At 41.3% G+C, this 26,861-nt stretch overlaps 1 protein-coding gene across 5 annotated transcripts in view; it reads left to right on the top strand.

Annotated features, from left to right (window-relative positions):
• Positions 1 to 26,861, top strand: part of UTRN (utrophin) — a 576,172-nt gene that overhangs the window by 478,822 nt on the left and 70,489 nt on the right. For all 5 annotated transcript variants that reach the window (XM_039528635.1, XM_039528634.1, XM_039528636.1 and 2 more), the window contains 4 exons: positions 8,277 to 8,362; positions 14,452 to 14,609; positions 20,314 to 20,480; positions 26,251 to 26,362. In XM_039528635.1, the coding sequence (XP_039384569.1) occupies positions 8,277 to 8,362; positions 14,452 to 14,609; positions 20,314 to 20,480; positions 26,251 to 26,362 (523 nt within the window). The remainder of the gene's footprint in view (positions 1 to 8,276; positions 8,363 to 14,451; positions 14,610 to 20,313; positions 20,481 to 26,250; positions 26,363 to 26,861) is intronic.

Below are 26,861 nucleotides of genomic sequence, written 5' to 3'. Positions count from 1 at the left end.
TCTGGTCTTTAGACAACCCAAATCTCCCCACACCCCAAATCTTGCCAAGCTCACCATCAGAAGCAAATTCCCCATAAACCAGGACACATCAATTCAGAGTGCACCAGATCCTGCCAGAACAACAGATGGAAAACCTGTAGGTATCTCTCCACTGCTACAATGATCAGTATACTCCACAACACACCTTTCAAGATTCATGCGTCTTACACATGCTTATCCTACACGTGGTGTACCTCATTCAGTGCATCAAATGCCCCAATAGCAACTAAGTGGGTGAAACAAGACAATCACTACGTTCTTGAATGAACTCTCACAGGAAAATGATAAAAGACAAAAACACCATATCAACCGTGAGAGAACACTTTTCACAAAGTGATCACTCTATTCAATACTTGTCCTCAAGGGAAACTTGCAAAACACCTTCAAAAGGCAAGCCTAGGAACTTAAATTCATAACTCTGCTAGACATCAAAAGCTATGGCCTTCACCAGGGTTTTATGGCTCATTACAACAATTTGTAACATGCCACACTGCCTTCTACCCTTAATTGCCCACTTCAAACCCTTTATGCATAGCAATCTAAACCACTATTGCCCACTTCATTTCAAGTGACTGCCTACCATATGTTACCCCTTCTTCTTAACAATCTTATCTCAACTTGTGTTTAGCTCAGACACTCTTCTTCCTTCCCCAATCTGAAGAAGAATTCTGGGTAGCTCTAAAGCTTGTACCTTCCACCAATAGAAGTTGATCTGATAAAAGATATTACCTCACTCACTTTGTGTCTCAGAATTTTTTTATTCAGTTACTCTGTCTAAATAACTCCACAATTCTAGGACTACAACAGAGAACATCTGTTATTTATTTATGGTCTAATGAGTTATTTATCTGTAGGCTTGTCAGAATCTGAGTCTCATTTTTTTTTATAATTTTGATGTATAATATTGATTATTTTAACCACTTTTTCAATTATCATAATTTTAAATGTTCACAGTTGCAGAAAATTCAGGGGAGAGGGGTCAGACCATAATTCTTTTTAACAGAGTTGTAAATACGTGCTTTATGCAGCCTTCATTACAACACGTTTTATATACACATTAAGATGGGACTCTAAGTTCTTAAGCAGCAGTTTCTCGCTTTGTCTATCTGTAAATTTTACTGCTTATCAATGGAAATATTTTTCTGTGGTTTGTGTTTATACAGTGAAATGTTTACTCTCCCTTAAATCAAAGTCTTACAAGCTTACATTTCTGTCACAGACTTGGTTGAGCTCCCCCTGCTGGACACTCACCTGTTTGGCTCCTAACACTGATCCCCATGTGTTTCTCATTCAGCGCACTGAGTCTGAGCAGCATCCAGGCTGCGTCTCTGGCTCTAGCCTCTTAGGCTCACTCCCAGGGTGCAGATTCCTTGTCCTAGTACCCCTTCTGAGAAGTAGAGTCCCATGATTTAGCTGCCCTAGTCCCCAAGACCAGTGCTGAACCCCAGGTCTCCCCGGTAAGTTAAGCACACCCTTTCCCAGAGCTCCACCCTCATGGGTACACATTTAATCCTTCAGGGACATATGCCAGTTTTAGCAGGGAGCCCAGAGTCTTTGCAAAATATGTTCTTACACACACATGCACGCACGCTCTCACTCACTCATTCACTTACGCACTTCATTCATAGAGAAAGCAAGGATCCATACAAAAATAACATCTGCCCATAAAATCCCTCTTTCCAGTATCCCCACTACATTGAGTGCTCACTGAGTGTTTGTTCAGTTGTTTCAGGGTCCTCAGACTCTCCACTTCTCCTGATCAGCTTTCAGGTTCATTCTCTCAGCCCCTGTAACAAGCTCCCTCTAGCAGATCTGATGATTGAAAGTATGTCTCTGTGTTTCATGGACCTCAGAGTTTGAATTTTTCAAAGTCAGTTCCAACACATTATTTCTTTGTTGCTTTTTTGCTGCTGCAGCATTTCCACTTCTCCAACCCTCCTCCCTGCAGATAAACTGGACAGAAAACCAGTTCCCTGCAGCTTGGCCAATTTTACTGTATTGCCAGGCAGAGTCATTCCGTGTAAATGACTGCTTTGATTGTCCTGTAGCTGTTTCCAGATAGGGTATGTGATATCTGATATGATCCCGGCCAGAGCATGGCAGATTTTAATACACACTGTAGGTTAATTCGTAGATTTCCTAAAATCAGTCAGAATTCATATGTTGTACGTAGACAGATTCCCCAAGTCGTCACATATCTCTTCCCACTTCAAGACGAACAGAGCAGAGGCATCTCCCAAGTACTCCCTTCCCTTCCCTGCAACCCCACATACACTGCAAAATAGAGCATCTGCTATTACATCTTATTGGTTTAAACTTCATACAGTAAAACAGTCCCAAAATCACACCAATACACAGTTTTCATTAAAACATTACTAATCAGTTTCTATACACATTGTTACAGATCTCCTTCCTCATGATCCCCCAGGAAGGGATACATATGGGGAGCACATGAACTCTCTCCATATGCTCTTGTCACCCAAAAACTTATGATTAGTTGGGGTGGGCCCAGAAGGATTGACCCCCAGCAGAGTGGGCCTCTGAGAGATGAGGAATTCCCATCTTCCCGAGTGCCAAGTTCCTTTCTTCCGACCTACTGAGGAGAATTTCCTCCCTCACCCCTCTTAGGTTCATTTACATTTTGATTGACCAACCAGCAGTTATAAATTAGGGAGGGACTTTACCTACCATGTATTTATCTTGTGAAGTTCTTAGGGGAAGGGGAGCCATAGAAGTGTCTGAAAGCTGTGCCCTAAGATAAGAATGTGACTATTACCAGCCTAGGTTCACTAATGGTCTTTCTGAGTGCACCCCCTCAAACTTCAAGCCTCAGGCCTTTTCCTCTCCTGGGGTGGCATCCACAGTTTGCCCCGCCTCAGATCAAGTCTTTGGTTGCAGCCCGATGGGTACCACGGACCAAGATTATGCTGACAACGCTGCCTTGCTTGTGGAGAAATAAGAGAATTTCAGTCCTCCCTTCCAAGGTCTCTAAAACACCATCCACACCATGGGGTTTCTCTTTGGGAGCCTGTGACAGCATACATTTGCAGTAAGAGACAGCTTCTTTAAAACAAAAGATGCACAGTGCTTAGAGAAGTGGATTTAAAATAACAGAGACCTATGTGCATGTTCTCTTACCTAAGTTTAACCTCTCTATTCATCGCTGGTGCAAGTCTGGTTTATTCTCCATCTCTGAGCTGGGAGAAAAAGTCCAGGCTCCTTCCAGCCTTCTCTTGTCTCTGAGGGTATGTCTACACTGCAATTCAGGGCCTCCATGAGAATATAGTATTCTATAGTATTGCAACTTTTTATTATGGAAGGGACCCCTGAAATTGCATTTCCCCAGGGCCCCTGAATCCTCTGGGCGGCCTTGCTGCAATTAGACACCTGTGGCTGGCCTGTGACAGCTGACCCAGCCTCACAAGGCTTGGGCTAAGGAGGCTGTTTAATTCTGGTACCGACATTTGAGCTCAAGCTTGTGCCTGGGCTCTAGGACTCTGCAAAGTGGAATAATCCCACAGCTCCAGAGTCATCTACAGGATATCCTAGCCTGGATGGACCCAGCTAGGTGACTTCTCCCCTCAATTGATGGCCCAGCCATTGTTATTTTAACTCCCTTGAAGCTGAGTACCTGGCTTTTTTATCATGTCACTATTTAACTTTCCTTCTGGGCCTCTCATCATTCCCTTAACAGCTTCCTTCGATCTAACTCTATGCATTCAGGCAGGCAGCAATACACAATTGAACAGGGAAACTGAGACACACACAATATTCATAAGAAACAGTGCAGACATTTTTTTCCAGTTCATCACAAATGTATCAGTGGAAAACAGAGAGAGGGGCAGGTTCAGATACAGTCCTTGACTTGGAAGCTGTTGCATGCTTAGTATCAGAAAATAGTGTCAAAGGAGAATATTAGCTTCTGATTCCTATGTATTTATCATTGGAACATTATTTGGTTATTGTGTTGAAAGTGTTGAGATGATGTCTCTAAACTCTTTAGACTGATTAAAGAAGTCTTAGGGTACAAAATATGAAAAATATTAGATTTCTTACTCTCACAGTTAGAGTGTAAATATTCTCTCTCTTTCCATCTTCACCCCCCTCACTCTCCACCGCCAAAAATATTAAAGATTGGGAAATCATTTTAAATTGCTGTTTTTGAAATGTCCTTTAGGAAGGAAATAATTTGTCTCCTGACATTTCCTTTGTTGATTGCGTTGGTGTTATACATATATACAGTGTTTCAAATCATTAAACTTCCTACAAAAGCATCTGTTTGTCATCTGCTATCAACCTGAGATTTAATTAGTGGTTTGCAGATTGAACAACTTCCCAGTTTGTAATAAAACTCACCTACTGATGTATGTGGCCATTTAAAAAGCAATTTATTTTTAGAGACAGTTGACAACAATGAAGTCTGTTGTGTTTGGTATTTTCTGACACATTGAGAATTATTAATTCTTCAAGCTAGATAGAAAAAAGGAGCAGACTCCCTGCAACCTTTACATTCTCAAGGACCCAAAAGGTTATTTTGTTGATTAGCATCTGCCTGTAAATACGTTTCAGCCTTAAACTTTTTTTGGCTAGTCCAGAACACCTTTAAAAATACAGTATTGAAAATATAACTTATAGGTACAATGTGAAATGGTCTTAAATGTCTTACTGAGGTAAGATAAGTGTGTGTGTGAGAAGTCAAGTACTTCGTATGGGTTTTTTAATAAATCTCACAGGTAGATTATTACACTAGGACACTTGCATAAATTTAATTAATCTGAAAGCACATGTAAGTAATTAAATAGATTTTCTCTTATGGATATCATATATTGTCCAATCTTGGGAAATATATGTGTCACTTATATGGAAATGGGCTAACCAGCTATAGTACCCCCTGAAGCAGTTGCTTCACATGTGTTAAGGTGTACACAATGCCTGGTGTATAGTATGTTTCCCTATGGTGGTCAGTGACCCATTCTTATTATCTGAAAGTAATTCAAAGAACCCTAAATGAACCACATAGTAGCCATAAGGAAACTTGTATGGGTTTTCTGCTGGTTTTGTAACTACTTTATCAGGTTGTTGTATTTTGGAGGGAAATTTAATCTTTTCAAATGTCCCTGAAGTGAGGGGTCCTTTCTGTATGAATGCCTGTTTGAAAGGCTGGGTGTGCTTTTTTCTTGCATTCTGTATGTCCAGTTCTCTGGGATGTGTATGCTAGGCAATGTTCTATACCCAAGCTTTTCTGTAAGACTCAAAGCTGTTCTCCTAGAGCTACCTCATTATCTTTCTTTTGTGGTTCGCTCTTCCTACAAAGAATCATGGCTTTGTTCTAAAATTATCAATGATCCATTCATAGATGTTGTATTTACTGTAATTTTTTATCTTGTCCCAATTTTTTACTTGAAATTAGGTCAAATGGCAGCGAATTCCAGTCTTTGTGCTGGCTCACTTATTGTGCTCTTTTAATCAAGAACTGGCAACTTTGCTCCAACATATCTTACAGTAGTTTTATGGACTTTTTCCCCATTAGGATCCCACAGTGATGTAATAAACAAAGTTGCTCCAGTGATAGGTGCACAATAAATTACATTGCGTTGTCCAAGTAATCTTTACGATGATGCATTTGAGTTGTGTCATACCAAATGTTGTTAGATCAATATAGTGACGTTGGACTCAGGAGTGTTGGGTTCAAATTATAGGTCAGGCTGCTAGCACTGCACCTTATTAAGATTATCCACTTCTCGTTATAGAACCCTGTTTTCAGCTGTTTATAACTTTGTCAAAACTTTAACTATTTGGGCTAAAATTTTCCATGTGTGAATTTTTTTGAAAATAACAGTGAAAATGGTTCAGCTGTTTCTCAGAAAATGAGGCTAGGGAAAAATAATGTGATAGACCCAGGCCAGTTGGGAACAGTAGAGTAGTAGAAGGGAGATATACTGGCCACTGGATAAGCAGTTTTCTGTTCCCTGAGTGACCAGATCAGGGGCTGCTCCAGGCTAATGAGAACACCTGACTCCAATTAACCTGCTAAGAATCAGGTGAGGCTGTTAAGCACCTGACTCTAATTAAGGCCCCTCTGATGCTATAAAAGGGCTCACTCCAGTCAGGCCAAAGGGAGCCAGGGAGCCAAAGGAGAGGAAGTGCATGCGAGAAACTGGGAGCAAGAGGCATGCAAGAAGCTGAGAGTGAGTAGACATGCTGCTGGAGGACTGAGAAGTATAAGCATTATCAGACATCAGGAGGAAGGTCTGGTGGTGAGGAAAAAGAAGGTGTAGGGAGGAGACCATGGGGAAGTAGCCCAGGGAGTTGTAGCTGTCACGCAACTGTATCAGGAGGCACTCTAGACAGCTGCAGTCCACAGGGCCCTGGGCTGGAACCCTGAGTAGAGGGTGGGCCCGGGTTCCCCCCAAACCTCCTAACTCCTGATCAAACACAGGAGGAATTGACCTGGACTGTGGCTTCTACCAGAGCGGAAGGTCTCTGGGCTGTTTCCCGACCCACAGGGTGAATCTGTGAGGCGAGCAAATCCACCAATAAGACCCACCAAGGTAGAGGAGGAACTTTGTCACAGTACATTGTTTTGTCCAGGCTAAAAAATTCTGGTGATCTTTTTCTATGAAAAGTTCTATCATCTCCATGCTTTGGAGCAGGGACTTGAAGGTGAAGAGTTGTGGCCTTGGTGTTAGGGATGTTTGTTTTCCTATTCCTGTAAAAATACACCCAAATATGGCCAATTTATAGGCCTTTGTAAAAGAGAGGTTCTTTCTCCCTCTGCATTCAAATCAGGCAGCTTCCTCTTCCATCCTGTCTGTGAGGGCCTGTGTGAGTAGATTAAAGCAATAAGCACATTTGGGGTTTGGAAGGAGTAGATTGAGACAAGGAGCCCGGATAGGGGGACTAGGATTGGAGGCTGGCAAGACAAAGGGAGAGAGAAACTGATCTTGGGGATTTGGGTCGGCAGAGATTAAGATTAACAGCAGGAAGTAAGGCTAAGACTGGTTGGTCAAGGGGACCGGGATCTGGGGAGGAAAATGCGCTGTATGGGAATGTGAGCCAGTAGGTGGCGAGGAGACTGAGACTGGATGAGGAGCCAAGAGAAACATTTGATCTGGCTGGGCAAAAAGGCTGGGACAGAGAACCAGTAAGGCAGGAGGGAAGGAATTGCTGGGGAAGGGAAGGTGGGTCTGACAAGGAGCTGGGATATAGGGGGAAGAACTGGCATTGGTTAGCAACAGGGGTGAGGACAAGGAATTGGGGTGGATGGGGGATTCTGAAATTGGACTAGGAGCCTGGAGTGGGAGATTGAGACTGGAATTAGTCCAGAATTTTTTGACAACATTTTTTGAAGTAGAAAGTGACAATTTATCAAAATAAGAACTGTTCATGGGAAAGGATCGGTTTTGACAAATTTCCCATTGTTTCACTTTTTGGTTCAAAACAAGGTTTTGTTTTCAAATAAACAAAAAGTGTGTGTAGTGTGTGTTGCTTTAACACCTCCTCTCATGCACACCATGTCAAAAATGAAGGAAAAGCATGTGCATATTTTTCAGTCTTGGAAAGGTCATTAGTAAAGGCAAAAATCAGCAAGTCCTTAATTAGTGCCTTCTCTCCATTTCCTGATTTTATCACATCAGTATCAATTATGAACAGCATTTTGCGTATAGGTTTAAAATTCTATCATTTGGAGCCCAGTGTGTATCCTGATATTTTTTTTAAACAGCATGAGTCTGAAGTCATATTGCGAACAGCTCCACATTCTCTAATTAGCATATACATTCAGCTGTTTATGTACTGGTGCACCTATACACCAAAATGTTTTTAAAAGAGAGATGAAGCACAGGGGGTGAAAAACATTAATGAATCTGTACAGTATCAGAGCTTGGCCTCATTTTACAGACCCCATCTCTCACTGTGCAGTGTGCTTCCCAGCTGTCTGCTGGTGTGTACATTTTGCTCTGTAAATCACATTTAGCAAATAATGCTATGATTTTATAGTGCTAAATTTCATCATTTTGGGGGTAATGTGAAATGTTAAGACGACGCATACCCAAGTTGAGGGGTTTTTGTGAAGGAGAATTTCTTATTGTGATTATCAGTTCTAAAGACCTGAAGTATCTTGTTTAAAGAATTTAGGTATAGTTTGTATAACTTGCCAGGTGTTTTGAATTTGGAATGAACCTATATTATAATATTAACTGTGTTTTAAGCTCTCTAATAGCTTCGTGCAATTTCAGGGGGCGGACTGGAAAAATCAGAGTGCAGTCCCTGAAGATTGGGTTGATGTCTCTTTCCAAGGGTCTTCTAGAAGAAAAGTACAGATGTAAGTAAGAACTTATTCCATAAAATGTGTGAATCTGTACTTTTTATATTAAAAGACAGACATGATTTAAACAAAAATCATAATTATTCTCTTGCCCAGGATAAGAAATATTTCTTGATGCGATAGTAGATTAACATTAGCTTTTGCACTGTCATCAGTCATAGTGATAAAATGTGGGCAAGTAGATTTTATGCCGTAACTTGTAAATTATGCAGTTACGACATATGGTAAAGCAGGATTAAGTGGTTGTACGTGGTTTCTATGGAGAAGCCAGAAAAATGTCTTGTTTTATGTACTTTGCCCGTTTAACAAAATAGTGCAACATTCATATGTTCAGTTTATGGAAAAATCAAACAAGTCAGAGTTGATAGGAACAGGTGCATAGGTTTGATAAACTACTGCAAGGAAATATACCAAAATACAGCAGCTACATTAAATGTGTCTGTTTGCGGAAGGATGACTGTCACTTTGCAGATACTGCTCTATCATCTGAACTTCCTGCCAAAACCTTGCCCAATGTAATCCAACAAAAGGCATGAAGTTATATTGATTTAGATATTTTGAAATTTCTGAGGATGTTGAATATTTTGAAAACATTTAGTAAATTAGCAACATGTAGCAAAAATAGTTGCAGAAACATGGAGTGACATTCTATTGTATAGTATTTATAAGTAATTCAGAACAAAGGATTAGTGCAATCCTAGGGGAAGGCTAATAATACAGTATGGACTTATGGAACTTAAAATTAGTTTTTATGGGAGTAGCGGTCCGACACATTTCACAGAAGCAGAAGTAAGTAAAAGTATATCGAGAGAATATTTGTTATACCTTTCACAGAAAACTGTGGAGCTCCTTGGGAATATATTCCTTGCTTTTTTAAAGAGCACTTTCATGTAAACTGTTGATTACTATGTCTACATTAGCAAAAATCTTGTACACTGGGACCAGTTTCAACGTCTGTGATTTTGTACAGTCGTAGTCTCTCCCCAGCATGTTGTACATTTTTTTTAATTCCCTAGCATAGTTTAGTTCATATGAATTGGTCTTTGTTTTCATGAACAAGGGGGAGGGCTGAGTCCATATACAACAAATCAAAATTCATAATAAGGCAGCAGAATGGGATTTGTGAAAAATGAAAAGCTGATTGTAGTATCTAAGGGTTAGATTCCTGTGATAAAATGGTAAGAGCTAACCAAAAGACTAGAATAGAGGTTGATTTTTTTTTCCAAACTCAAAATTGCCTTCAACAATGTAAAATAGACCTTGTTGATCAAATATTCCCATTGAGACTAAGTACGAACATTTAAGTTGAATAGTAAATTGGCCTAGGTGAAGGTAAATTTCAGCAATTATTTCTAATACAAAACAAAAGTGGCAATTGACCACCAGTACATATTTGCATAATTGACTTACACTTTTACAGCATTCTTCAGAAACAAATTAAAGTGAAGAGTTCTGGTATTTTGGGGGCACAAAAGGTTAGCTTACTTGTCTCAGAAGATTTGTGTACTAAGACAATCACAAGTTCAATTCTAAAACTCATCATATCAAAGAGACTTTAGATATCTAAATAGCTTCCTGATCTGGTTTTTTAGGACTTCAACAGATACTCTGTTACTTAACATAAAATATCTTTTTATATTTTAATTTCCATATTCTTTTTCAGTATGTCGGGTTTTGACAATTCATAATTGTCAGCTTTAGTGTCCGCTTCCTGATGAACCTCCAGAGCTTGTCACAATACAAGACTTTTCTTTAGAGGGGTGGAAGCGTTATCTAATGTGGTCAAATTGTCTCAAAGCAACTGATCCACACAGATTGTTGGTAGCATCTTCCTCTGTTGCTCTGTTTTTGGGAAGTTGGTTTTATGGGAAATAAAGAACAATTTCCCCTGGGCTACTCTTCCATTTACGTTATTAGTTTATTATTTATCTATCAACCACATAGAGCCAAGTTCATGTCCCATACAGTTAAGAATGCTTTGACTCAGATGCATTCTGAAAATATGTTTTGGTGTAGCAATTCCTGATATAATTAAACTGCTTCCCAGTCTTCTTTGCAAGACTCAGAGGGGTAGCCGTTTGGATCTGGATCTGTAAAAAGCAACAGAGTGTCCTGTGGCACCTTTAAGACTAACAGATGTAGCATAAGCTTTCATGGGTGAATACCCACTTCATCAGACGCATGTAATGGAAATTTCCAGAGGCAGGTATAAATATGCAGGCAAGAATCAGTCTGGACCTCCCTCTTCCTGATTGAACTAACCTCGTTATCTCCAGACTGATTCTTGCCTGCATATTTATACCTGCCTCTGGAAATTTTCATTACATGCGTCTGATGAAGTGGGTATTCACCCACGAAAGCTTATGCTCCAATACATCTGTTAGTCTTAAAGACTGTGGATTTGTGTAGGTGATATAAGCTTTATCAAATAAAATTCCTAGTTGTATTAAGAAAAAAGAGTACACAATTAAAGCCCCAGTTCAAAAAAGCATCCATTTTCAGGAAAATCCTTATGCTTAACTTTAAGCACTTGCCTGTGTGGTTTCTTGAATAGAGGTAGAGTTAAGAACATGCTTAAGTGCTTTCCTGAGCTGGAGACTAGAGGTATACAGCAAACAAAGAGTTAATGAATGTGTTAAAATGTTTATTAGTTGCTTTAATAACTATATAACCTAGTCTAATTCTGAAATATTAAGAACAGGATAAACAAAATGCCTGCTATTAATTACTATTATTACAATCAGTTATTTTATATAGTATCATTACTATTATTACTATCAGTTATTTACATAACATCATTTGTACTGCAGAAAAAATAGGCCATTTATGAGTTGTTTAGTTCTACTGGCACAAATACTCTTGGAAAGCAAATTTCAAAGTCGTATGTAAGTATTCACAGAAACCAAAGCTTAAATTCACATGTAGTTTTTTATGACTGAGTTCTTTCACACTCATCCAGACAGGAAACAGAAGCAACACTACGTGACTTATCTGACCTGTCACAACTAAGAAACATAACTTGAAGACTGATTATCAGGTAGTCACAGAAAATTGTTTGCACTCAATCCACAATTGAAAATAATCAGCAAAATTCAAATAACAAATACATTTTAAAAAAAAGCACATTCTGCTTGCTTATAATTCATGAGCAGAAAACAAAGGTAAATTTACTTGAATAAATGATATGTTGTTAATTATTTATTGAACTCTGGTACTGAATCTGGAACTCATCCCCAGGATATGAGGCTTAGTGTGAATGGCAATTAAAACAAGTTTAGAAACTGACAGAAAAATCTGAAAATTACTGTTTCCTTGGCTTTTGGGACGATGCCATGCAGTGCTCAGGAACTGTAGGATTTGGGATGCCACAAGGAAGGCTGTTCATTGAAAGATCTCTGCTTTTGGTTCAGAATGAACAAATTAAATTAGTCTTAAATACATTTTTCTCTGTTTATGCTTCTACTGAAGGCCATATTTCGTTGTAATTGTGGAGTCTCTGTCACTGGGCTCTTTTGCAGCTGCTTGAATGGCTGTGATTTGACAGTGCTAAATATGTAATTTGATGGCTCCACAATCTTTGCCAGCAAAAGACACAGACAACACGCTTGTGGTGGAATTTTTACTGGGAATGATAAACTGTTGAACAAACTTTCTTGCACTGCCTAGTGTGCACTGTAGTTACCGACCTATGGTCATAGTTCTTCAAAGACTCTTCTTCCAAGCTAGGTCAGAATTGTATTAATCAGAACATTGTGTGTGCATTCTCAGGAATTTGAGAGTATTAGATTAGGTTCCCCCATACCTCTAATATGTCTAAGCTCTCAGCTCCCCCATCTCACCTTTCCTGCCCATCTTGATGAAGGGGAACCTTTTTTTTTTCCAGTTTAAACTACTTACTGGTTTCAGCCTACACACAATCTCTTGGAGTCTATGGGTTGTGGAATCCTCAGAGAGTGATTGATGGGTTCATCTACTACAGTAACAGACACAGGGTGTTCCCCATCAGAACTACTATCAACTTGCTGTCCCCTGCTGCCCCCACTCAGTACCAGAACCACTGCCAGCATCTTCACCTGCCAAGGTTCCTGTTTCTAGGCTAGCTGAAGTCAGTTTGGTCAGAAAGTGCTAGAGCTTTGGCTTATTGTATTCTTGATTAAGGAGGTTCCTTTCCCCAGCAGAGCACAGACCAGCTGCTGGTGCTGTGTACCCCTGACTTCTCTCTACACTTGGCCCCAGCACTGTCAGTCTCCCTGGGTTAGTCATTCACAGGGAGGGATTGTGAATGATTTAAACAAATCCAGTTTGCAAAAAATTAATCTCTTACCTATATCACCATTGTCTGATCACCTTTCTCTCCCCCTACCCACTCTTAAGAACATAAGAACAGCCGTACCGGGTCAGACCAAAGGTCCATCTAGCCCAGTATCTATCTACCGACAGTGGCCAATGCCAGGTGTCCCAGAGGGAGTGAACCTAAGGCAATGATCAAGTGATCTCTCTCCTGCCATCCTTCTCCATCCTCTGATGAACAGAGGCTAGGAACACCATTCTTCACCCATCCTGGCTAATAGCCATTTATGGACTTAGCCACCATGAATTTATCCAGTTCCCTTTTAAACATTGTTATAGTCCTAGCCTTCACAACCTCCTCAGGTAAGGAGTTCCACAAGTTGACTGTGTGCTGCGTGAAGAAGAACTTCCTTTTATTTGTTTTAAACCTGCTGCCTATTAATTTCATTTGGTGACCCCTAGTTCTTGTATTATGGGAATAAGTAAATAAGTTTTCCTTATCCACTTTCTCCACATCACTCATGATTTTATATGCCTCTATCATATCCCCCCCTTAGTCTCCTCTTTTCCAAGCTGAAGAGTCCTAGCCTCTTTAATCTTTCCTCGTATGGGACCCTCTCCAAACCCCTAATCATTTTAGTTGCCCTTTTCTGAACCTTTTCTAGTGCTAGAATATGTTTTTTGAGGTGAGGAGACCACATCTGTACACAGTATTCGAGATGTGGGCGTACCATGGATTTATATAAGGGCAATAATATATATTCTCTATCCCCTTTTTAATGATTCCTAACATCCTGTTTGCTTTTTTGACCGTCTCTGCACACTGCATGGACATCTTCAGAGAACTATCCACATTGACTCCAAGATCTTTTTCCTGACTTATTGTAGCTAAATTAGCCTCCATCATATTGTATGTATAGTTGGGGTTATTTTTTCCAATGTGCATTACTTTACATTTATCCACATTAAATTTCATTTGCCATTTTGTTGCCCAATCACTTAGTTTTGTGAGATCTTTTTGAAGTGCTTCACAGTCTGCTTTGGTCTTAACTATCTTCAGCAGTTTAGTATCATCTGCAAACTTTGCCACCTCACTGTTTACCCCTTTCTCCAGATCATTTATGAATAATTTGAATAGGATTGGTCCTAGGACTGACCCTTGGGGAACACCACTAGTTGCCCCTCTCCATTCTGAGAATTTACCATTAATTCCTACCCTTTGTTCCCTGCCTTTTAACCAGTTCTCAATCCATGAAAGGACCTTCCCTTTTATCCCATGACAGCTTAATTTACGTAAGAGCCTTTGGTGGCAAGCCACTGGAGGTGCTCTGCCGGTCACCAACGGACCCTCCGCAGGCAAGCCACCGAAGGCAGCCTGCCTGCCGTGCTTGGGGTGGCAAAATGCCTAGAGCCACCCCTGACTATATTATTTTGTTTTGTGGTATTTCCCACATTTTTATCAAATAGTTGATTGATTGTAAGTTGGGAGATATAATACGGTAGTGCTTATTCCACTTCTTGTTTAAAGAATATTAAAATAAACAGCATAAACTACACTTACTGGGTCTGATTCTGTCCTCATTTACACCAGTGTAAATCAGGAAAAATACTATTGAAGTTGATTTACACTAGGATAAAACGGTTGTAAGCCATGGGAGAATCAGACCCATTGTAATTACATTTAGAATAGGAAATATTCATTAAACCCATAGAGCTGAAGTGGGAAAAGAAAAAAGAGCAGACTGAGACTAAAATGACTTTCCCATATGAGCCATCGACTGTTGTCTGTATTGCAGATCTCTTTAAGGAAGTGGCAGGGCCTACAGAAATGTGTGACCAGAGGCAGCTTGGCCTTCTGCTTCATGATGCCATCCAGATCCCCCGGCAGCTTGGAGAAGTAGCAGCTTTTGGTGGCAGTAATATTGAACCCAGTGTCCGTAGTTGCTTCCAGCAGGTAAGATCATCAACCATTCTTTATGTATGAAATGTGTCAGCTGTATCTTTTTGTTTTATACCTCTTTATATATTCACAAACTTTATTTAGGTCAAAATCAGCTGTGGAATTAGCAGACAGTCTCTTCATAGTAAAGTGTAAAAATAAAAGGCACACAGTATATTTCATCCAAATATGTAATTAGAATGAGTATTAAATGAAGCTCTTTCATGGAAGACCAACAGAAGGAAGATCAAGAATTAAAATATGTCACTGGTTTCAAGGTATAGACTGGATCACCCTGGAAAACAAAAAAGAATTATGCATTAGAGCTATATTGAGAAATACCTATTACAGATGTGAAAAAATAATGTTACACATTTTTATTTTCTCTAAAGTAATTCAGCTATGGGCCAAAAATTTTAAACTTGGATTTGTAAAGGCAGACACCTGAATCCACAGTTACATACTTTAATAAGTGGTGGGATTTTCAGTAACACCTATAGCTCTGATTAATGGCAAAACTACAATGTAAGGGTTGTTTTTGTAGTAAAGAAAAAAGACAGAGTAAGCCCAGTCCATAATAACACATTTAAAACCCATTTTAAGGTGGTAACCACGACTCTTCTCTGTCTGTCTTTCGCACAAATCATAGAACATCAGAGTAAGAAGAGACCACAAGGGTCAACTAGTCTAACCCCCTGCCAAGATGCAGGATTTGTTGTGTCTAAACCATCTAAGACATCTGAAATGTCTTTAAAAGGTTTTTGTTTTCTCTTCGTGGGTTGTATGGAAAATGAGTCAAATTATTGACTGAGGCTGTATTTGGATAATGGCCATACTGAAAATAATAATAATACCTCTTATATAGTAATTTTCATCAGTAGATCTCAAAGCACTTATGTCTTTAATGTATTTATCCTCACACCACCCTTCAGAGATAGGGAAGTACTATTATCCCAGTTTTGCAGATGGGGAATTGAGGCATAGAGAAGCTTAGTCACTCACCCAGAATCCCAGAGTCTGTTGCAGAGAAGGGCATTGAACTCTGTCTCCCAAATCCTAGGCTAGTGCCCTGACCACTGGACAATCCTTCCTCTCAGAAGTACAGTATGCTCCTGATCTCCACTTTTAAAAGGCATATACAAAGTAGACAGATGGGTGTTCAAAAACAGATTCATCAGTTAAGTTTTATTCAGAGACCTGCATGCTCTAGAAAACAAGGAGCTGAGGATTTTGTTAAAAGGTAACTCCAGTGAATTACTTATCAGTGCAGGAAAAGATCCACAAAATTATACTGAGTGCATCTGAATATATCTTAAAACCCTTAGTCTTATGGCAGTCTTGGCAGCCTTCAGCCCTGTTAAAACTTATGGTAGCAGTTACCCTGCATTACATTTTCTGGGCAGCCTTATATTGTGGGAACAACACTCTTTCTTCTGCTGGAACAAGGCTTCATCTCAGCAGTTCAGGGGAGCAATGTTATTAGTAATTTTGACCCTACACATCAGGAGATGACTTAGTGCTAGTTTTTTGACAAGGGAGCGGGCAATTTCACAATGTTTGCAACATAATCATTTATATGTCTGGAGTCTTTATACAACAGACAGATCATGGTACAGGACTGCAGTTCAGCTGCATGCAGGATGTTGATTAGGCTGCAGAGGATGTCTGTCTTTTTAGGGAAGAGAGGAGGAAAGAGAAGACGTTCTAATGGAACACAACCACATTTTGAATTTGTAAAGGATGCCCAAGGCTCTAGCTGTTTTGTAGTGATAATTATGTTGGTTGCATTTATTATTTTTGAGAATGTGGCTGTCTTTGAGCAATGCTAAGACTCAGATAGGGATTAAGAAGTCACTATGCTGTATATAAATCAATCTCCATAAGTGAAATGTCAGACATTTAATAGTATTGTGACTTTATTAAATCCTACAAAAGAAAATGTTAGAAGACTTTGTTGGAAGAGAGGCAACATCTCTTCTTTTACTTTTCCTTATTGCAGCTTCTGGGATTTTTTTTTTCAGTCATTTTTGTGCTTTAGTCCCTTGTTACTAGTTCAGAGCTTAGAAAGATTGAGTGGTATAAACTGTTTTATAAGAGATAAGTGGTAGATTCCAATGTGGGTTCTGGTCTTCCTTTGGAATTAAGACCAGTTGATTAGGAATTATTTTGGGGAGGTTCTATTGCCTGAGTTATACAGGTCAGACTAGATAGCAATGGTCCCTTCTGGCTTTGGAATCTATGAATTAGTTTCATGAGTAATCTGTTGATTAAGATCAAGATCAGTTCGCAGGTTGGCCCCCATGGACCTCTTCTAAGCTTTCATAGTACTGCTTCAGTAAATAGGAGATATTGCTAGTGTGTCTGTTACTGGCCTCAAGTGGTTCAAGTCCTCTCTAGAAGAGAGGATTCAATTGGTGGTGATGGACTTTTTGTGTGTCACCACTAAGGGATTTGATGTGCTGTCCCTCAAGGATCAATCTCATATTCCATGATTTTCAGTGTAGGCATAATACCTCCTGGCAAGATAATCTTTAAACACACACTAGGGTATCATTATGTTGTTGATGATAAAGTTACATCTCTCTTGTTGGGTGGACCCTGCCAGTTAAGCCTCTCCTCCAGAGAAGTACTTGGATGATATTTTCCGCTGGATGTGTCAGAGCTATCTTGTCCTTACCGATGGGTAGAGCTCATTATTACTGTCTTCCTTGGTGTTCCCACTTACTGAGAGGGATTCATTTGGGCAATGAGAAGGTTAAAAATCTTGGAGTCACTTTGGTCATGCATTATTACTTACCATTGATGTTTTTTAGGCTGTGTCTGATTTATCTTGCCATGAACTCAGAACAACAGCACAGGTCCATATGATCATAAAATATGATTAATATATTTCCATTTTATCAAGGTTTCTCCACTGATTTCAACATATTCAGACTTCACAAGCATGTTTGCTTGCCACCTGGAACAAGTGTGATAATATTTTGGCTGCCTATAGATTTACTTTAAATTATTATTTATATTAGATTTTTTACATGTTAGTTTAAATTAACAATGTTGGCTGTTTTTTTAAAAAGTCCTAAACATTGTAGATCACTTCCTTTAGCCTCACCATGATGAGTAATTAGACTCAAATACTTTATGCTTTTTAGGTGGCCTGTCGCCACGTCTTACATCAGCAGGCAAGTGTGCCTTTTCTAAAGGTAGCCTTTCAGTGCAGATCTTGCTTTCCCTTGACTTTCCAATTCCTTCTAAAAAAACGTTTATTTCAAAGCCCTGGTCTACACTACAAGTTTAGGTCAAATTTAGTAGTGTTAGATCGATTTAACCTTGCACCCGTCCACATGACAAAGCCATTTTTGTTGACTTAAAGGGCTCTTAAAATCAACTTCTGTACTCCTCCCCGATGAGGGGATTAGCACTGAAATCGACCCTGCTGGGTCAAATTTGGGGTAGTGTGGGTACAATTTGACGGTATTGGCCTCCGGGAGCTATCCCACAGTGCTCAATTGTGACTGCTCTGGACAGCACACTCAACTCAGATACACTGGCCAGGTAGACAGGAAAAGCCCAGTGAACTTTTGAATTTCATTTCCTGTTTGGCCAGCGTGGCAAGCTCATCAGCACAGGTGACCATGCAGAGCTCTTCAGCACAGGTGACCATGGAGTCCCAGAATCACAAAAGAGCTCCAGCATGGACTGAACAGGAGGTACTGCATCTGATTGCTGCATGGGGAGACAAATCCATGCTATCCAAACTCCATTACAAAAGACGAAATGCCAGAATATTTGAAAAAATCTCCAAGGGCATGAAGGACAGAGGTTATAACAGGGACCTGCAGCAGTGCTGCATGAAACTTATAATAATAATTGGAGATATACCTGTCTCCTAGAACTGGAAGGGACCCTGATGGGTCATTGAGTCTAGCCCCCTGCCTTTACTAGCAGGACCGAGTACTGATTTTGCACCAGATCCCTAAGTAGCCCCCTCAAGGATTGAACTCACAACCCTGGGTTTAGCAGGCCAATGCTATCCCTCCCCCTCAGGCAAGCCTACCAAAGAACCAGAGAGGCAAATGGCCGCTCTGGGTCAGAGCCCCAGACATGCCGCTTCTATGATAAGCTGCATGCCATTCTAGGGGGTGCCTCCACAACTACCCCACCCCTGTGCTTCCCTCCTCCCCCACCCCTCCCAGGCTACCTTGGCAGTTATCCCCCCATTTGTGTGATGAATAAATAAAGAATGCATGAATTTGAAACAACAATGACTTTATTGCTTCTGGAAGCGGAGATTGGAGGGGGAGGGCAGTTGGCTTACAGGGAAGTAGAGTGAACCAAGGGGGTGGGTTTTCATCAAAGAGAAACAAACAGAACTTTCACACTGTAGCCCCCTGACTAGTCATGAAACTGGCTTTCAAAGCTTCTCTGATGCACAGCGCGCCCTACTGCACTCTTCTAACTGCCCTGGTGTCTGGCTGCACGTAATCAGTGACCAGGCGATTTGCCTCAACTTCCCACCCCACCATAAACGTTTCCCCCTTACTCTCCCAGATATTGTGGAACACACAGCAAGCGGTAATAACAATGGGAATATCGGTTTTGCTGAGTTTGTAAACTGTGCCAGTGAGCTTTTAAACGTCCAAAGGCACATTCTACCACCATTATGCACTTGATCTGCCTATGTTGAACTGCTCCTTATTATTGTCCAGGCTTCATGAGCCATGGGAGCAAAGGGTAGGTGCGACCGCATGAGGCAGAAGCCCCCAGCTAGCATGATATTCCAGGCAGTACTGAATCTCCTCCATTAGACGAAACTTAAAGAAGAGAATGACCTGGAGTCATTCCCATTTTTGTCCAGGCGCCCCCGACCGACCTCACCAAGGCCGGCCAGAAGCACCCATGTCTGCCCAGGCACCCCCGGCCAACCTAACCGAGGTCGGCCAGGAGCACCCCCGGGACGATGACGACGGTTAGCAGTTGTATTGCGCCGTCTGCAAGGCATGGCAAGGGAATACAGCTGTGTAGCACTGCAGTACCGCGTCTACCAGCATCCCCCAGGAGACATACGGTGACAGTGAGCTGAGTGGGCTCCATGCTTGCCGTGGTATGTTGTCTGCATGGGTAACCCAGGAAAAAAGGCGATAAATGATTTTTTGCCATTGCTTTCACAGAGGGAGGGAGGGGGGACCTGACAACATGTACCCAGCACCATCCACGACAATGTTTTTGCCCCATCAGGCATTGGGAGCTCAACCCAGAATTCCAATAGGCAGCTGAGACTGTGGGAACTGTGGGATAGCTACCACAGTGCAACGCTCTGAAAGTCGATGCTAGCCTCAGTACTGTGGACGCACACCGCCAACTTAATGCGCTTAGTGGGGGGACACACAATCGACTGTATCAAATCGATTTCTAAAAAATCGACTTAATTTTGTAGTGTAGATATACCCAAAGATAATTTTAGTATGGATTACTGTTAGCTCCGAATGTATTACCTTCTCAGCTTTCTTCCTCCTTTTTTACAGGCTCACCTTATTAGTTCACCTTTGCTTGTAATTTAAGGAAGGCTGTGGCTTACATCTCATATTTATAATTATATTGTTGGATATTTTGTGCAGTGCCTACAACTAGGTTGATTTTGGGTTTTAAAATAGAGTGATTGGGAAAAAAAATCTTGTGTTTAAGTTTTTATTGTTGTTATGTTTTGGTTTTCCTTCACCAGAATCACAATAAGCCGGAAATTAGCGTAAAGCAGTTTATAGACTGGATGCGTTTGGAGCCGCAGTCTATGGTATGGCTACCAGTTCTGCACCGAGTGGCAGCTGCAGAAACAGCAAAACACCAGGCCAAGTGCAACATCTGCAAGGAATGTCCAATTGTTGGCTTTAGGTAAGAAGAGTGGAATTGGTACAGAGTTTTATGGACAGAGCCCTACCAGTTTCGTGGCCGTGAAAGGACCATGAAATAAGCCCTTCCCCATGAAATCAGATGTCCCCTTGTTCCTAGGAGCACCCCAGCAAAGGGGGCCCCTAGCTCCGGCTGGGCTGGAGAGGGACATCCCCCTGCACAGCCGCTCGGGAGGGTGGGGGAGACTAGACCTACCTCCGGGTGCCTCCACCTGCTGCAGGACACTCTGGACTGGGCAGCAGCCCCAGAGTTTCCTGAAGCTGGAGGAGGTGTTTGGAGCTGGATCCAATCTTCCCTGTGCTGCTGGGAGTGCCCCAGGAAAGGGGCTCTTAGCTGCTAGTCTGGACAGGGCTGGGGCAGGACAGGACTTGCTCTTTCCCTGCAGGGCTGCTCTTAGGTATCTCTCCCGGCTACCGATAGCTCTGCATCCCCTCATCCCCACTCTGTCCAGCTCTGAAGGTAGCACAGAAGTGAGGGTGGCAATCTCATGACCCCCCTACAACAGGTTTGTGACACCCCTTCCCCCCATCTCCTTTAGGGTTGGGACCCCCACGTTTACAACACCGTGAAATTTCATATTTAAACATCTGAAAATGTGAAATTTATCAATTTTAAAATCCTATGGCCATGAAATTTACCATAATGGACCATGAATTTGGTAGGGCCCTCGTTATGGGTTTTTTCTTAATAATATAACAGATTATATCTTCCCACCAATTTACTTGCCCTTCTTTGTCTTGCCACTGCCCTCCCTTCTGACTATTGAGTTCCTCTTGCTCTCCTCAGGCTGCTCAGAATCTGGATTTCATTGCTGTGTCCCCAGAATTAGTTTATTTTTCTGCCTCCTGGAAATGGTGCTGATAGGCTCTAAAGGACTCTGTGATTGACCAGTGTACCAGAAATGCTATCACAGAGGTGTCTTTGCATCAGTGGAGGCAAATAGGCAGTGAATGAAGTATAAATAAGCTTATGTGCTCTGTAGACATCAGAAACAGAACTGAGCAGCAGGAAAGTTTATTTATTTATGTGTATATATATATATATATATATATATATTCATGTTTATACTTTACACTGAGTCTGGCATTATGCTCTCCAGCGAATCATGCCAAAGTAATGGACACTAGCCAATATTAAAATACCCTAAAGCTGCAATCTCTTCGTTTTGGCTCTAGCATTAATACATTGCTATGATGAGTCTTCTGTACGATCTCTCTCCAAAAGTACTAAACACAGTCTAACTTGGGTCTCTCTTCCCATGTCTGTCCAAAAGAAGCCTGGGAAATTTTAAAAGAAAAAGACAGTGAACATTCTCCAACTTAGTCCCAAAAATAATATGATCTGGATAGGCTGGTGACACTTGAAACTTCTGTTACAACTAATTAACGAATACATATATGCAGATCCCATATAAAAGCATACTAGAGCAGAGCAAAGTTTAGAATCTTCTTATCACTTCCTCTTCACCTTGCTGTGCGCATGAAGGTAACCTGTGACATTTAAGAGCTAAAGAAGACAGGTTCTGCCTCTTAGAACTGTCCCTCATGTCCCCTTCAGACAATTCAGCCCATTCCGAGAGTGGGTCTGGTGGGACAGGTGATTTTTGTGCTCATTTGAACTATAAAGAATCTCCTCTTTTTGCCCCTCCCTCTATCCTTTTAAGGGCAACAATAAAGGGCCCAAATGCAGGAGTCTTACTCAACTCCCTCTATGGGAAAAACACAGAAACAAAACAGAGGTGGAAAAGACAGACAGACAAGCTGAGAGCAGGAAGATGGTAGGAGAATAGCTATTTTTATGCAATTTATGCAACACAGCCAGAGGTTTATATAACATCATGGCAAAGAGTGATCTAACTGGCCATATTTTATGTGGGGCCCTGCATAAATCATATAAACAGCTGCATCAGTGTACCTTAAAAGTAAATCTATAAATTATACACACACATTCTTATTCATCACAAAACAAAAAACACCTATGTTTTCTCTCCATTTAATATTGCCAAAACTAGGAGGATTAAAATCTCTGTAAGGTGACTAAAGCAATCACTCAGTTGCAGATTTAAATCACTCAGTTGCAGATTTAAATCTATCTGACATGTTTTAGAAGACATGTTTTCCTGTCCAGCTTTAGAAAAAGTTAGACTATGACTATACTATACTATAGATATATATACTATGAGCTTTTAAATTTTGTGGCCAGGATGCATAAGGAGGTGTTCTTTTAAAATTCCCTGTTGTTGACTTTCTGAAAAAATCCCTGGCTTGGCCTATTAACCCTAAATGAATTTGTTGAACCTCATTGGTCTTGCTGAGGGCAAGTGCCTTTTAGTCTGTCTGAGCTGTTAGTTGTAACAAAGGTATATACTGTGCAAAGGCTAAAAAACTACATTAATGCAGTGTTAAGGTCACTTGGTGAACATTGAGTTGAGCAAAATCCAAATGTCTGAAAACCAGGAAATGCCACTCACCCCCTTTCAGCCGTGCCCCAGTATGCCCCATTACCACACATACCTTTGTTCTGCCAACTTGACAGTTGCTGAAATGTAGGAGCCATTCACCTTCTTTTACAACCCCTTCACACTCCCCATAGGAGTCCATTCTAATGCTAATAATAAAAAAGCAAAGGCTGCCTAATGCTGCCTTCCCTCTGTTCACTTGAATCTGGTGGTAGCCAGTGGGCATTATTTGCATACATCCAGGGGCAGTCATTGTGTTAGGTGTTCCAGACACCCCCAGCAGTGCAAAGCAAGGCCCCATATCACACCTCATATGAGGGAGGTAGCTCAGATTCCCTTAGAGAGGGGCAATAGCCCCCCCCCCCCCAAAGACCTGGACAAACGCATGGGAGCAGAGTCAGAGTCATAGGGCTTGGCTACACTTACAAATTTGCAGCGCAGGCAGCAGTGTGAAAAACACACCTCTCCAGCGCGCTGCAAAGCGCTGCGCGCGCGTGGTGTGGTCAAAAGCCCCCCAGCGCTGGGGTGCGGGCTCCCCGCTGGGAGCGGCAGCTCCCAGCGCTGTCCCCATTCCCACAGGAGAGGGGAGCAGAGACAGCAGCAGCGCTAGTAGAGTTTAAGGCCAGAAGGAACCACTAGATCACCTAGTCTGACTCCTGTATATCACAGGCCACCAACACCACCTGCACACTAAACCCAGCAACTGAAATTAGATGCAAGTATTACAGACCAAAGGAGACTAGGCTGTAATGTGCCACTGGAAGAGAATAGGAGGGACTGAGGTGCCCCAATGCCTGAGCCCCTTGCAGGGCCATCCTTAGGATTTCTGGTGCCCTAGGCGAGATTATTAAACTGGTTAGACAGAATGATGCAAATAATATAATTTTTTTTTTTTAAAAATTGTGTTGGAAAATTATATGAAAAATGAAGTCAGCACAGAATCATCTCATCTAGATCCAACAGCTGCACAGCATCTGATCTCAGGGACAGGTCACCCATGGAGCCACAGCAGCTCATCCTGGCCCAGATCCAGATGCTGGCCCCTTGCAGTGGCAGGGGAATGATTAAGTGCAGTGCACCCAGATAATCTTGGCAAGTGACCCTGCACACTCACACTGCAGAAAAAGACAAAAAAACAAAAAAAATCCCCAAGGTCCCTGCCAATCTGACCTGGGGGAAAATTCCTTCTCAAACTCTGATATGGTGATCAGAGAGACCTTGAGCATGTGAGCAAGAAACAGCTAGCCAAGCATCTGAGAGAGAGGATGCTTGGTGCCTCCTCAGAGCCCTGGCCAAGGAGAGCAAAACCTTTCCCCACCAGAATACATGGGATATAAGGGGAGAATCCCTTCCTGACCCATGTAGGTGTTTGGCTAAAGCCCTGAAGCATGAGCTTTCAGGAACATAAGATGTAAACCAGAAGGTGAGCCCTGCCCCACAAGCAACCCCACCATAAACTCATAAAACTCTAATTAATAAATAAACAAACTCCAGGGAAAAGTCAGCTAAGCTATTTTTTTTTAAACTAGAAATTTTCATTCTCCATTCCATCTAGGTCTCTGAGCTATTGCAGAAGCAACTCAAGGCAGCTTGTTTATAACACCTTTTTATCATTGTTCAGCATCAGCACCCAGGTGTCACTGCACTACTGTCTGTCATTCTACTTTCTACTGCATTAAGTTTCTTAGAGGATAATTCTGTTTTTCTCTTATGTGTTGGTACACAGTAACTTGACGTTTTTAGTTAAATCTGCGTAGCTACTGGAAGTCACTACCCTAAAATCATAACAGCGCAGATTCCAGCTCCACTGCTCCCTTTAATTTCTTGGAACCTGGGCCAAAAGATCAGGCAACCTTTACTGCTACAGGCTTAACTTCTGGCAAATTGGAAGTCTTCTGAGAATTGAGATAGAAGTAAAAAAGAAAACAATGATAAATCCCTCCAACAAAACATCATGGCTTCTTTAGACCAAAGCCACACAAAGCAAGCCTGAATTGGCTCACTCATAAGCAGCCCCTGCTGGGTTCTGATAGCTGAAATCAAGACATACCATATCATATGTGCAAGTGCATTTTAGAAACATGCAACATATTTTAGGGGGGTTGTTTTTATTTGCTTTCTCTAACTGGGGCTAGATCTGAGCCAGGCTGCACACCTGCACAGAGGTGTAAGGCTAAGAACCCCCTTACACTCCTATGTGGGCTACCTGGATCTTAGGTCTAGGCATGCAGGAGTGAGTGCATGCTGTGCACCCTTAGTTTCACCACCACATTTGCTGGGCAGTGCAGCTGGCTTGGTATCATGTGGAGGGGGGCATTGCAGTTTGCTTTTAGTATAGGTCAATAGCAAATATGATCCCCCTAAGTAAGTAGAAAGTGGGGGAAGAAATTGTGGGTCAGAGGTGTCTTCCTATATTATAGAGTGGTGCGGTTTACACATCAGCTATGTTTTTCTGTCTCTACTAACTGTTGTTTCTATGCTATGCTGCTACATAGGTGAAGATCTCTACTATGCAAAGGAAGGTGGTAAATTGTGGATGTTCACAGAAGGATTGCTGGGGCATATTTTTGTAAAAATGTGTTGTTACTAAAGAAATATAGAGTTTTAAAAGTGGATTTAAATGGTAGAATTATAAACTCTGCTTTTTCACATTATACCTCCCGAGCCAACCCCTACTCCCCGCATATGAATTCATGCTCTGCAAGGTTTTCTGTTCTGAAGTGTCATAGATACACAGACATGGGGCTACATCCTGCAGTCACTATTATAGAGATGCAGTGGTTCAGTGGTAGGCGCTTGACTACAGTCCTGAAGATCGTGGATTCAAGCCTTGCTTGATCTCACACGGAAAGATCGCCTCCAGTTCATCCAGCTGCACAACGGGTACCTGATCTATCAGGTTAGGGCAATCAAAGGCAGTTGGATGTGATGCTGGCAGCATCACTCCCTGGTCTGCTGTTGGCTATGAAACTGATGTGCCTTAACCAGATGAGCCATGCTCCCACAATTTAATATATAAAGACAGACAAACAGTGGTTTCTAAGCTTAGCTTCACAAACTCAGTGTCCCCCTTGCATTGCTGTTGCTGCAGAGCATCCGAGTCAAATGAGCTGCCACCATTTCAAAGAGGAACTTCCTCTCCACTTTTTTAAGAACACGAGAGAGAGAGAGAGAGAGAGAGAGAGAGAGAGAGAGCTAATTTACCTTGTGAGATTTAATAGCAAGCAAACAATAAAATTTAAATTTAGGAAGCTCAGGTAAACGACTTAATCACTCTGCTTAATGTCTCCACAGGTACCGGAGCCTGAAACATTTCAACTATGATGTCTGCCAGAGCTGTTTCTTTTCTGGCCGTACAGCTAAGGGCCATAAATTAAATTACCCAATGGTGGAGTATTGTATACCTGTGAGTGCTGATTTACTAACTGTTTCCAGTAGATTATTTTTGCATTAGTCTAGTTTTTCTTTCACAGTCTTTAACACCTAAATAGGCTGCCTCTTTTTGGTATAGACTCTACCATGGCTTGTGTTGCTGCATTTCTCCATGAAATCCGCTAGGGACTTTGTCTTGATATTGATTTTACATGGAAGGCGCTCAGATAGGGGGTGGCAATATATAGCTCTAATATAGATAGTTTTTTCTTTTGTAAAACAAATGTACTGTATTGAAGAAACCTAAAATATACATACAGCATTTGCATGGAAGAGATGTTAGATTAAATTAATACACTTTGCTACTACTGCATTATAAAGGTTTGTGTACACATAATAAACTTCAGTATTTTTCAAGGTACATGATAAATTTGTCCAGGCTCAGTAGTTGGCCTACTTTATCAAAATCTGGTTTGGAAATATGCCAGCCGTTCCCCTGAATTCATAATATTTATTTGGATTTTTTAATTAGA

The sequence above is a fragment of the Mauremys reevesii genome, linkage group 3, assembly GCF_016161935.1.
Source record: "Mauremys reevesii isolate NIE-2019 linkage group 3, ASM1616193v1, whole genome shotgun sequence".
Taxonomy (NCBI): domain Eukaryota; kingdom Metazoa; phylum Chordata; order Testudines; family Geoemydidae; genus Mauremys; species Mauremys reevesii.
The sequence above is the reverse complement of the archived record's forward strand: the minus strand, read 5'-3'. Positions and strand labels throughout refer to the sequence as shown.